At 42.4% G+C, this 13,617-nt stretch overlaps 1 protein-coding gene across 1 annotated transcript in view; it reads right to left on the bottom strand.

The window, feature by feature from the left end:
* The window catches only part of KDM4B (lysine demethylase 4B), a 210,431-nt gene that overhangs the window by 86,637 nt on the left and 110,177 nt on the right, over positions 1–13,617 (bottom strand). Inside the window, exons 11-13 of the mRNA XM_074939369.1 lie at positions 9,619–9,815; positions 6,669–6,707; positions 1,729–1,901 (exon numbers count right to left, since the gene is read on the bottom strand). Coding sequence (XP_074795470.1) covers positions 1,729–1,901; positions 6,669–6,707; positions 9,619–9,815 — 409 coding nt within the window. The remainder of the gene's footprint in view (positions 1–1,728; positions 1,902–6,668; positions 6,708–9,618; positions 9,816–13,617) is intronic.

Below are 13,617 nucleotides of genomic sequence, written 5' to 3'. Positions count from 1 at the left end.
TTGTCCCTTCTAAGCTAGCAGTTTTCAACACCAGAGCTAAGTGTGTGATTTAAAAATCTGCTCATCTAGAACACAGCCATTCTTCTCTCCTCTCTTCAAGTCTAAGGATCTCAGATCTGTCCCTGCCACTTGTATCTAGTCTCCCACGAGACATCAGCTTTTTCAGGCCATTTATTACAGGCAGTAAGTGTTAAACTTGTACATGAGCCAAGTGTATAGTTTAATGCACTGCTGGCATTTTCAGGATGGAGTGACAAGAAGTACCTACTCATGCTGTGCTGCTCTTTCTCCATATCTAATATTCCACATCATCTTATCTTCCTTGGAGCAGGAGGGAGCACTGTCTAGCTGATAGGTCATGGAACTACCTCAGGAAGCTGGGTTCTAGTCCCCGGTCTTCTGCAGACTTCCTGTGTGACATTGTCACCAAGACATTTAAATCTCTGCTGCCTTCGTTTCCCCCAAATTTAACTGGGAATAATAAGGGAGTATACATTATATGAAGATCATAGAATATCAGGGTTGGAAGGGACCTCAGGAGGTCATCTAGTCCAACCCCCTGCTCAAAGCAGGACCAATCCCCAATTAAATCATCCCAGCCAGGGCTTTGTCAAGCCTGACCTTAAGATGAATCCATTAATGTTTGTTAAGTGCCTTAGAGTTCCTCAAAAGTCAGGTGAACGAAAAGCTTACCAGCAGCATGAACTGCCACAATCAATACAGCACTGAGACAGACTGCTTTAGTGGTAAACAGAAAGGGCCCCTAGTGGGAAGAGCTACAGATTTCTAAGAAAAGACTTGGTTTTTCAACGGTGAGCATCAACACATATCACGTGATCTAGAGAGAAACATATCACTCACCATCCGCAAGCCAGGACACACGCTGTGCCAAACCTTCAATATACTTTTTCCTTGACATAATGCCTCTAAAACAAGGCTTTTAAAGCACTTTACAAAAACACTTCTCACAACAATCCTGCAAGGTTAATAAATATCACATCCTCTGAACAGATGTATGAAAAGCAGCCAGAGTGACGTTAAGTGACTTGCCAGAACACTCTTAGAGATTCAGTGGCAGAGCTGGGGAAAGCAGCCCTTGTCTCGACTCCCAGTTCCCTGATCAGACTAAACAACACTTCCCCTCCTAAAGCAAAGTTTGGAACCTGTGCTGGTTCTGTGGGGATCCCAGGGACTTGTGCTAGCTCAGCCACTCTCCCCTCCACCAGATGGATTGGAGGAAAAAAGCTTAGTCAAATTTCTGCCCTCACACCTGTGGCACCTGGGGATCTCACACATCTTAAGATCAGCTTTATTTGCAGCCTCCCATGGGGTGAGGGTAGGTGGGGGGGAAATCTAATGCCCATAAGAATGCACAAAGCATTCCTTCTCACAGGAGGGGACAAAATGTGTATCAAGTCATTCCTTTATACAATATTTAAAAAAAAATATTACTCTTGTAATTATATTTTTACAAAACTAATAGCTTTGGCAAAACTTCCAGGTTCTGCCAAGAAAGCTATTTGGACTGCATTCTTAGAGGGAAAAATTAATTGCTACTGTAAATGACGGTGTAACTCAGAAAGTACAGACTTAATATAGTGAAAGACTCCACTGATTTTTTCAGGAGGAATAAACTCTAGATAACTTATTTACAAATGCATTCTGGAGAAACAGTTTGCTCCACTTCTGTTTAAAGACAATGTGCCCATCAGTGAGCATGACCCTTACCTTCTCCCCCCTCAGTCACTTTACTTCTCTCCTCTTCATCTAGGTCTGGCCCTCTTTTCAGCTCCTCCTTCATTTTGACTTCTTCCAGGGCAGTCTCCATAGCTATGACTTCCCCAAGAGACTTCTGATCCTCCGTTTTATGCCTTCTGGGTTGACTTCTTTTTCTGTGAGACCTGGAGAGGCAGAAATAATGTTTCACATAAAGAAACAGCCTTCAGTTCATAAATGATTACTGTCTTGCAAAGAAAGGGCTCAGTACAGAAACCAAACAACCTTCCTGGGAGAGAGAACACAGGCTGGCTAACAATGGCCTATGACAGCCGCAGGGACAGAGCAGACATCTAAAATTGAACAGATAAGCCCGAACAACGCAAGATCTAAGATCCATTCACAGGAGCTATTAATTTGAGGAGTCCCTAAGGTTCCCCAAGAAAGTTTTCACCATTAATATAAACTGATGCTATCTAGTTACAGTAATTTTAAACTATATTTTTAATCTAAGCTCCTTTTGCCCACTTTCTGCAAACTTTCTATAGAAGTAGGGGGGGAAGTGTCAAATTTTGTTCTCTGCCTGCACTCCACCTTTTCGTCTCTTTCTAGATGTCTGTCTGCCTCCCTACAGAAATCTGAAGGTACTCTGCAAAGGAACGCAATCCGGCTATCAGACACTACCAAGTGCCACCAATTTTTAAAAAGCAAGGCATGGACTGCTTAGGGCACTAAGTCAATATAGACAGTCTATGGCTTTTTGAGAAACTTGAAACAGAAGCGGTACAATTAACAGGGCTCACAGGTGATGGGGAAGGCTAACTAAAGAAGCACATTAGATATCAAGCATCAATTTGACACTAAAGGCCTAGTGGAGACAACATCCTTACTGAGAGTGAAATGGCCTGTTGGTGAAGTCCAAGAGGGGGGAGATAGCTGCTCAGGGTCACTATCTGCAAAGGGACATGAAACCAGGGAGTCTCTCCAGTTTAGGAGCCACATTTCATTTTGTTCTTAAATAGTATCTCAAATAGATCTCTGAACCCTGGGTCTGAGCCTAACAAAACCCTTTATCAGCAGGGACTGATTCAGAGAGCTGTGACTTTCATCATCATTTTAGCATGCAGAGATTTTCAAAAGTAGCAGCTTCCATATGGTGTCCCCATTCCATGCCATTGCATCTGCCACCACATTACAGAGGAATGCAATGCCATCTATGACAACGCATCTGCCCAAGACTCTACAGGAGCTGGAATCCAGCTTCACATCCTCAGAGCCTGTCCATAAACTCAGCTGCTAATTAGATTTGGAGTAGAATGAAGTTAACAGAGCTCTTAATGAGGCAACAAATCATATAAGAAAAAAAACTACCTGAGAAATAATGAATGATTACTACAGAAGAAAGTTGATCTACACGCACAGTAATTTATAATTGCTAGACTCTAACCATATGGTCGCCCTCTAAGTATAGAAGTTAACTTCACACTTGCAAGACATTCATTAGCTCGAACATGCAGCTGAACCCAGAAGGATCACAGCTTTTCTCTTCACTAAGATCCTGAAAACATACCACTTCCTCAGAAGACAGAGAAATGAACAAAACTCTGTTAGAAGTTAAATCTTCTGTAGTTGGTTAAGTAGAATCAAGTTTTGGAGGCTATTTGTGGTAAAGGATGTCTTTTACCCCTATTATTCACAAGTATGGCACAAAGGTTGCAACAAGTTGTAAAGCTTTAACCTCATATTGGATGCAATAAAGGTTTTGCAGTGCTCTTCTCCCTCCTGAAGCTGCAGGGATATCAGCAGGCGGGGAAAAAAAGAGAGCTCTCTCATCTGAAGAAATTGTATTTCTGGAGTTACATGTAGATGGGTTGACATTACTAGAAGAAAGATGACGTTACCTACTTGGACACATTTCCGATATCGGAAACGGTCAGACTGTGAATCTGGTTAAAAGGAAGCCATGGGCAGATAATCTACACAACTACATGAAATTAGGGTGATCTTTCCATGAGAACATTACTGCTTTGGAGAGCTCACACTGTGGAGCACTTAGCTGTTTATTGGGTTTGAAAACTATTTGGAAAGAATGAAAAAGCCAGAAAGGTGGCATTTGCCTCTTTTGAAAAGAGATTTATTTCAACGTGACTTGAGGAGTAGTTTAAACTGAAGAGTTTGGACAAACTCACAGAACAAGATAAACTTCACCCTGGTGAGGGTGTTCAGGCAGAATTCTTTCAATCCACGAGTTGTAAACATATGGAGAATATGGCTACGTGAGGTCACTGGACCAACAGCTTGAAAAGTGCATCATAGTGATTTTGGAATAATCTGGGAAGCAATGAGCATAGTGGACACAGGTAGGTGGACCTTTTACAACAGCCCAGGTAAACTGAGCGGCTTCACTGCTATGTAGTAGGCTCACACAGAGAAAGAAGAGTGTGGGGAGCAAAGAGAAAAAGGAGTAACACTTAGCATTCATAAAGTGCTCTACGCCGATATTAACATTCACAACACACCTGGGAAGCAAGTATCATTTCCAACGTACACACAGAGGTTAAGTGACCCTGCTGAAGGTCAGTAACTCAGTCACAGTCCAGAGAAAAGAACCTAAGAGTTCTGACTACCAGACTATGCTGACTTTCCTGAAGCTTATTTGGGAGAAGGAAGACACAAATTGTTTTAGGAAGATCGGCTCTGAGATGGATATTTAAGAGGCCAACTACCTGTAAAATTATCCTAATTGAAGTATTTTAGGACCCTCATATAAAATGGGCATTCAGAGAATTTCCCTACACCACTCAGTTTTCTCTAAAGTAACAGGCCAATTATTATACGAGGGAAAGCTGCGGGCAGGAATGACACAAAAGCAACAACAGGGAATGGAAGAGTCCTGGAGGACAACACAGGGCTACACTAAAGCAGAGATAAGATCCAATTAATACAAGCAATCTCTTTCTTGCCTAGGTGTTAGTAATACCTGGATTTAAGATCATGGACACATTTATTAGGTCTGCACGTTTTTAAATCAGTAGTCACTCATCAGGCTTCCTAGTGAAGACGGTCTCAGATACTGTTATTTAAAATGAACCTAACTCTTCATTCTAGGGTTTTAAAAAAAGTTATAGGTCTGTTGTGATTAATATTCTGCTGGTGTTATCAATTTAAATACATTCCAGATGAAGTGGAGCCATCTCCGGAAATGTTCTACCATTGCACAATACTAGATGAGGAGACACCTCTAGCCTGCACAGTGCAGAGCAAGCATTGTGGGGAAAGGAAAGGGTAGGAGAGGGAAAGCAGGAGTGCGTGCGGAAGAGAACACACACTGGTTCTTTTGGCTTCTATCATAATTCAATTTCCTCTTTATAAAGATTTTTCCTCTTAAAGAAAGCATGACCAAGGGAGAAACCATTCTCCTTCCAGTTCCCACTTGCTTCTCCTATTGGCAGCCCATTTATAAAACCTTCTAATCAAATTAAACTTTTTGGAATGCAGCTGCTGTTTATTGGCAACCAGCTCTGTTGACCAATTAGCTTTAGCCACAATCAATTTACCATTATGCAAATACCATGTCAGGGCAGCATCTTCACTAGCCTAGGTTTATTCAGTATATCAGCTGCACATTCAAGAATGACAGACCAGAACTAGAATGGGACAAACAGAGCCCCCAGAAAACCTTTCCTGACAGAAGGAGATGCACACCATTAGGAAATCAAGCGAAGGTAAAACAAAGGAGGCCTCAGAGACAGTACCTGAATATCCTCCATGCTACTGGGATCAGACATGACTCAACTGCTGATTTTACAGCTATAGGTGTTCAAGATTAAGATTGGTATTACTGAAACAACAGAGACCTAGCCAACCCAGGATAAACATCTTCAGATTTAATAAAAACGGGAGACTGTTTACCAAAGAGGGAAAATAAAATAGGAGTAGGGTTACTTGTGAGGGCAGATTAATGGCAGTAGATGGCAATTAGTCTGCAGAGAGAAATGATGTAAACATGGGTGATGCAGCAGAGATAGTCTGGACAAAAGGACAGAGAAAGTCATTCAAGGGATTCTGGGATGTAGCTCTATGCTACAGCTACAGGGCAGAGTCAGAAAACAGAACAGGAAAAGCTTCTTCCGATAAAGTAGCCTTAATTACAACATTCCAATTACTCATCTATTCAAGTGACAAGCAAAGCAGGCAAAACCGAAAAAAGGTAATCATGGTCCTAGAGGGTAGTGCAGGATTGCTTTCTTGCACAGGTTGTTGAAAAACCTTCACAGTTGTAAGCTATTTTAAACTGAATCCTGAATATAAATCCAGTGTGGCAAATACAGTTGACATTGACAACCATCTAAAATCCAGTATCACAATGAGCTCAGTTCAGTCAGACATGTTGGCATTAAATGACCTGACAGGGACATTTAAAATTATGAAGGGATTTGATAGAGTGAAATGAGAAGCTGTTCCCACACTAGGAAAAAGGATTTAAAAACCCAGGGACACATTCAACAGTAGGAAGTTGGAGTATGTTTGGAATTCAGGCCATGCTATTTCTCTTCTAGAGAAGCAAACATGGAGATAATACGGTCTAGTTGAGGCTAGAATTGGATTATATGAGCATAGCATAAATGCCTATCACCAGGGTTAGAGAATGGAGAAGCGGAAGAAATGGCTAATCATCAACTACTCTCCTCCCACCAAAGAAAGTATGGGGCAGAACAAGGAGGTATGGTTCAAACATCCCTAAAGCAGTCAGACCCATTTTCTTGCTGTACGTATTTACGCTGTGACTCATTCCTAAGGCTCTGTTACTATGGGTTTCGGTTCTGTTCCATCCAGCAGTCCATTATTGAAGAGTTCAGTATTACTTTATAGTAGCGACAGAAGGAATGTTATTCCTTTTTCATAATGGGGACCTCAGGCAAACAGGAAAGGGGAAAAGGGAAATTACATACCGGTAATTTTGTTTGTTGTCCTCTTCTTCATCTCCCATCCTACAAAACAAGATTCCAGTAGAGCAAAACATTAGAGCGCCATCTGCTAGGAAGCTAAGTCAAAAAGACTGTAAAGCACAGGAGATTTATACAGCCATGTTCCACTTCTTTTCCCGCAAATTATTTAAAAAGCACCCGAAAAACAAACAGAATTAGGAGACACATACATGTGTGTACAAGAGCAACAGAGTGTCAGTGATGGGAGGAAGTGAAGATGGGAGAAAGGGGGGACCACAAACAACAATTACTGGTATGTAATTTTTCCCTTGTAGCATGCCCACTGTTCTCCCATCCTACAAAACAAGATTCCATACAGCAAGCAGAAGTGATAAGTAGTGAGAACAAATTTTAGGCTTTATGTGAAAACCAAAATCAGCCTTATAAAGTAAGGAAAGATCTAACTGCTGAGGAGTGATAGTGGTCTGAGCACCATATAGTGACTCTACCTAAAACAACAGCCCTGTATACTCACCAGCAAGTTGAACCTAAATTCTGAGGCAAGGTCTCCTAGATTTTTGCAGAAAACTGAAAATTCTGAACCTACTTCATTTACGTTAAGGACAGAGGGTTTTATTAAATTAAACAGGAAAATATATAGTGGAATCAGTATAGGAACCCAAGTGTTACTTATTTTGACTTCAGGGGCAGACTGAAAGTGAAGTTTGGGATTGTGAAGTAAGCATTTGCAGACCCTCTAAATCGACTGCAGAGCGCTCTCCAGTCGACCCCAGTACTCCAGCTCTCCAAAAAGAGTAAGCGAAGTCGACCAGAGTGTCTCCTGTTAACGCAGCGCAGTGAAGACACCAGGGTAAGTCGACCTAAGCTACATCGACTCCAGCTACGTTATTCACATAGCTGGAATAGCGTAACAGAGGACTCCATGCTTCCAGAATAGGAGAGAGGGGTGGAGAGAAAAAGCCTGAAGAAAATATGAAGGAGCCTAGCTAGATCTACTTTGTGTTGCTGCCAGTCTTTTTTCCTCCTGCTCCCTGGTAGATGGAGTTATCGTACTTACTGTATGGAATCTTGTTTTTCAGGATGGGGGCCACACAAGTTTATATTTACAAAGAAAAAATGTTTCCAAAATATTTAAAAACCGTAAAGGAGTTATGCAACCAAAAGACATGGAATAGTTCTGACTTACTTTAGATCAGTATTTACAAGGTTTAAAATCTGGGTACTAATTTTAAAACGACAATTTTATATGGTCAGTTTCATCAGCTGGGAGAGTGAAATCCAGGACAATATTTCTGTGTCACCAAAAAGGTCTCAGATGGCAAAGACAGTCTCTTATTGCTAAAAATTACTCCATATGCCAGGGAAGACATTTTTGCATTGCATTAATTTAGTTTTGGTTAAAAAGTGTCAGATTGTGTTTGGAGGATTTCAAAGCAGGTGCTGCATGGACAGATACAGCATATATTTCATCACACCACCCTGCCAATGAGCTTCAACCCTTACGGAGAGGGTTGGACTCTTGGACTAAGAACAGCAGCTCAGTTCCCATGACCCGCTCAATCCTTGACCCTTCTGATGAAACTATAAGAGGGCCAGGGGAGATGTGGGCACCTGTCCAAAGGGAAAAGACTAAGCAAAACTAAGAATCAGGGTTGTATTGGGGAAAGTATTTTTATATATACACCCGGCAGAATTTTTTTTTTAAATAATTTTGACAAATAATATCAATGTTCATTTTAAAGCATTTTTTCTATTTTATCAATTTAAATGTTCAGTTGTGAGAGATATTGGTGGGTTCAGGATACTATTTATGATCATAGGCATAGAGGTTCAAAAAGTTAAAGCTTTATAACCATTAACACACAAATTGCCAACATATAATGTCAAAATATATAACGTAAATATCCTTAAATCAAACTTAAGCCAAATTCTTCTTACTTTGCCTATCTGTAGATTTTGATAGTCATCAGTGGAAATATTTTTTGTTGGTTTGTGTGTACACGGTGAAATCAAGGGTTACCAACATTCACCAATAAAAGTCGAATCCTTCCAAGCCTATCTATATATGCCAATGTTAATACTAATAGTTGTCTGAATTTCTCTAGTGTCCTTCGACTAAGGCCCTTCACAAACATTAAGCCTCACTCTGGGATGTAAAGTAGCATTACACCATTTCACATGTGTAAAACCAAGCACAGATGTTAAGTAACTTGCCCAAAATGTTACAGTGAGCTAGAAACAGAACCCAGGAGTCCTGACTCCTGAGCCCTGGATGTACATACTAGAATTCAATCTCTCTCAAATTTAGAGAAGCTAAAATAAGGTAATCAAATCTCATGCTTCAGAGCTTAAGTTGCCGGCAAAAGTCAGGAAGCAATTTTTCCCCATGTCTGTCTATGTTCGTATTCATACTGTACCAATCACTGAGACAGGCTATATGCACGACGGCAGAGTGGACCAGGGGAATTATGGGTTTAATATGGCTTTGTCTAAGAGATGCCAGGTACTGGCTACTGCTGGAGGACAAGATACTGGACTCTGGGCTGTTAGAGGAGTGTAAACCCTTCTTCTCACTTGCCCATAAACTCCTCCCTGGAAATATCAATTCACTGAGCCATCACACATTCCCAGCAGGACCTTTTTGACAACACTTGCCCTACACACAAGCCAGCTGCTTTAGGGCTCTTATATCACAGCGACTAATGCAGTACAAATGCCTAGATAAATGGGAACCCACGAGCCCTAGGAATTTGAGCTCCATTTGTACTTTTCTTGTTAGAGATGGGCAACTGAAATTTTAACCCCAGCATCAGAGTCTGTACCGCCAAGATTGCACAGCAGCTCCTCAGGCACTCTTCAGGCAGGGGTTGGTAGCTACCCCTCAGACAGAGAAGCCCCAAATACTCTAGCCACTACAACTATGACCGTCTAGTGGATACCATCCCCTCCTTACCTGCGGAGCAGCTTAGCTTTCAGCTCAGGCTTTGTCTCATTCCAGGCATCCAGCTCTGGGCTGGTCAGAGCTGTGGGTTTCATGTGGTCCAGAATAGCACCATCTTTCCCTTGTTTCCACAAGTCATAACGTTCCGGTTGTAGAACCCTCACAAAAACATCCATGGAAATCTTCACCATGTCTTTGCGGCACGTGCACTGCAAGAGAATTCCAAACACCATGATCAGTCCAGTGCTTCAGCCAGTGTGCCCAGCTCAGAGGAACTTCCCCCTTCCAACTCCTCCAGAGTTTCCCCCTCCCAAAGCAGATTAATACTTTGCATATCTACTTTATAACTCCCACAGCTGATATCAGGGGTGTATGGATGCGTGAAAGTATTTAGTGAAAACCTTGGAGAATGAATTACTCCATCTGCCCTTAGAATAGATAAGGCAAAGGCAGAGACTGTGCCAGCTCCCCTGCCAGTATCCCTCATCCTTGATCTGGTGAAACTTGAAGATGTCATTTGAGACCTCAGCCTCCAATTAATCCTTTTCCTGTCCTCTGAGGCTGCCAACAAATTTGCCAATTAGTGGGAACTAAGGTAATGGGATGCTGGTCTACTGAAATTGATTGAGGCCAACAGTCAGATGGTAAGAAACTTTGGTTACTATAGACCCAGGCAGGGTTTGACCTGAAAGCTTGGAGATGAAAGATTCTAGATCCCCATTATCCATTCGCCTGTAAGCATGTAACTAATACAAATAACCTCCCCAGGACAACATTTTCTAATTGAAAAAGGCTCCAAAGGAACAAAAGCCTAACCTGGTGCCACACCGTACCTGTTAAATCTTACATTCCTAAATCAAGATGTCTGGTTTGGAAATGACTGTGCACAGCAAGTGGTAGAATCCAGAATCAAGGCCTGTTCACTGCTGGCACAGGAGCACAGCTCTGATGTGAGGAGGAGCATTGTCCAGCTGTCCCCATCTACCAAAAGTTAACTGACTAGTTGGCAGGAGTTTGGGGGGAGGAGGAAGGGGGCATGCACTGACCCCTCTGGATGCAGCTAGTAACCAAAATGCTTGCTTGGCAATCAGGTCATTGAAGCAGCTGTGCCCACACAAAACAGACTAGAATAAAAACACAGATGTGTATCAAGCAGAGTGGTCAACAACAGCCTGCAAGGAAAACCTGACTGATATGAATTTTGTCTGAGTTTGATTACAGTTCAACCAAAAGAATAAATTTATCCACATGTTAAGGAAATGATTTTCAAAAGATGCTTAAAAAATGTATTTATTACTCCTAAACAGTTGTCACAATAATTATTCCCAGGAGTGGGATTGTAACAGTTAAACTGTTAGAACTGAACATCAGAGACAGAAGCTTGGCTGTGTCCACACACAGCCTCTGGTGACTAAAGACTGGAGGTCTACAGCACTGAAAAATGATCTGTGCTACTGCAGCTTCAGAAGAGATTGGTACATGTAATTGCAGGGGATGCAGAGGGGGAAAGAGATGAGCAGATGGGAAGTAAGCAAGTGGCTAAACAGCAATAACCGTTTTACATTTAGAGGAAGCATCTCTAGACCAGGGAAAAATTTGTACCATTTTTGGGGCTATCAAAACAGCATTAAAATTGACCTGTGGAACTACAAATATACATTTATTACTGTATGTAGCTGTGCAAGAGACTAGATACAAATGTATTTTAGGTGGACAGATTTTCACCATGCCAAACTATATGAGTCACGTATGAGACTATCCATACCCCTTACAGAGAGCAATCTGCCCCCAGCACTGAAGCACCGGAGCATGTATGCCTCTCTGTAAATTGCTAGCAAATCAGGGGAATGCAGAGCTTCACAAAAACCAATTTATCACCCCAAGTGAGTTGTGCTTACTCCTTTTCTGGTGCTCGGAAGCAGGTGGCACCCTACTAGCTGGGCTCTCAGATAACCACAAACTCTTGTCTTGTTTTACTCTCACTCTGGATTTCCACTCTGCTTTGTAGTCAGAGGATGATGTAGTTAGAGCCATTTTCCAGGACTATATTTTTAAAGCTGTTTCACACCCGCACCAACACATACCCTTTCCAAGCCATCCGCTTACATTTCTATCACTTTCTCAGCAGTAATGCACAAAATTAGACAGTGTATGGCTGTGCTCCTCCCTTTTCTTCTCTCATTCGTTACTAACAGCATTAAAATATTTATAGCCCTGAATGTGAAGCAGCAGAGAGAAGAGAGGTTCTCTGCAGAGCTCCCTGCTGCCCCAATTCCTCAGCCAGAGGATTTCCCCCCCCCCCCCATTCTTGTTTCTCATTTCATGAGGAGTGCTGGCCACCTTCTGCTCTGCAACGAAGCACTGACTTGGGGAGCAGTAATAACCTGACTGAGCGGGAGCGAATATTTATGGCCAGACAATTTCCAGCAAACTCAATTCATTTAATGAAAAACAGTGCAGGAAAGAAAGGCTTGGAATGTAATTTGGCCAAGGAGCTGCCAGAACCCAGATGGTGCCCCATGCTTCAGATTCCGGGCTGGGCAGAAGCTTTTCCCAGTGTCTCCATCAATTGTGGCTTAAGGGATTTGTATCGAGCGGCTTTTCAACTGCTTTCCCTTAAGTAATTAAAAAAGGTACCTGTGTGCTCCTATGAGGGGGAACTTGAAGCCGCACCCTGCAAAGCGGATCACCAGTTGGTCCTAGAGATTGGCCCCTTTCCCCTTTGCAAAGGGCTAATCCAGACAAAAAGCTGTACAGACAAGGAATATCCCCTTTCCTGCATCTGCCTTGGTACCAGCATGTGTTCAGCACACTAAGGTCATCTCTCTTCAGGGAATAACAGGGCAAATATCCAGCCAGATGGGGCTAAGTATCCTGAATGCAGCCATGAAAGCCAAAACAGGTAACACTAACTCCCACAAGGCAGGGGCTGCAGGCCCCAAAGGCTCAACGTACAAAGACTGCCAGGAATTCGTACACTGGGCTATTTCAGGTCCAATTGTTATTCTGGGAAGTGACACTCCAGGCTGCAGTCTCCCTGGCTTAACCTCCACAATCCCCTACAATGCCACCAGTCTGCAGCAGCCAAGCTCCGCACCTTCTGCACAAATGTAACATGATGTATGTTTATATTTCAATTTTAATTTTATTTTATTGCTTTCACACTAGTGAGCATGAATAATTTACACACAGCCTCTCTCCTCTGGGGCCTCCTCCAGCCTGTGCAATGATATTTCCTCAGCCACCACAATTGTGTCATATTCATGGTCCCACAATGGCCAAACAATTCTTCCCCCCACCCACTTCCCTCTGCCACAGCAGCGTAATCCTGCTTCAAGCAGCAAGTACTCTCAATGCAACTGCAAACAGGGGGTGGGGGGGGGGGGTGTTGTGGAGGTGTAGAAGGCTGGCTTTACATGCATCCGCTGTTTTTGCGGTTGAAACAGGACAAAGGAAGCATGTATTCTTCAGCTTTCCTGTTTAGATAACTCATCCAGTTCTCAATATTTTGCCCCACCTCCACACCTTCTTAGCAATATTTGCAAAAATGGAGTGATGGGTAAGTATCTAAATGTGGCTACAAATGCTAGAATTTTTGAAGGTGAATCACACACACACTCTCCCTCCCCACCGCCATTTATCCTTCTTCTGCCAATTTACAAATAGGGACAGAAAACTCTCTGAAAGGGAGTTTAGCTGTGCCCTTAGTTTCTAATGGAAAAATTAGGAACAAATGGGGGGGAGGGGGATGGAGGCAATTCAAGGAGGTTTGAAAGGTTCTCTCAAGTACTGAGAACTCTGGGGACCTATTGTGTTCCAACCATTGTATAAAACGGTAAGAGACCAGGACCAAGGAGTAATTGGTGCCCCCTGAATGACTTGTACTGCAGGAGCACTGATTCTGCTCTATAGTATAAAAATGGTAACTACATTAAGGAGCCAGGCCTCTTCTGCTTATAATCTAGCTATGAATAAAGGAGACCAACTCTTTTTGCAGGATGTTCAGAAAAG

Source organism: Natator depressus, chromosome 25 (genome assembly GCF_965152275.1).
Source record: "Natator depressus isolate rNatDep1 chromosome 25, rNatDep2.hap1, whole genome shotgun sequence".
Taxonomy (NCBI): domain Eukaryota; kingdom Metazoa; phylum Chordata; order Testudines; family Cheloniidae; genus Natator; species Natator depressus.
Note: the sequence above shows the minus strand (reverse complement) of the source record. Positions and strands in the feature narration are given on the sequence as shown.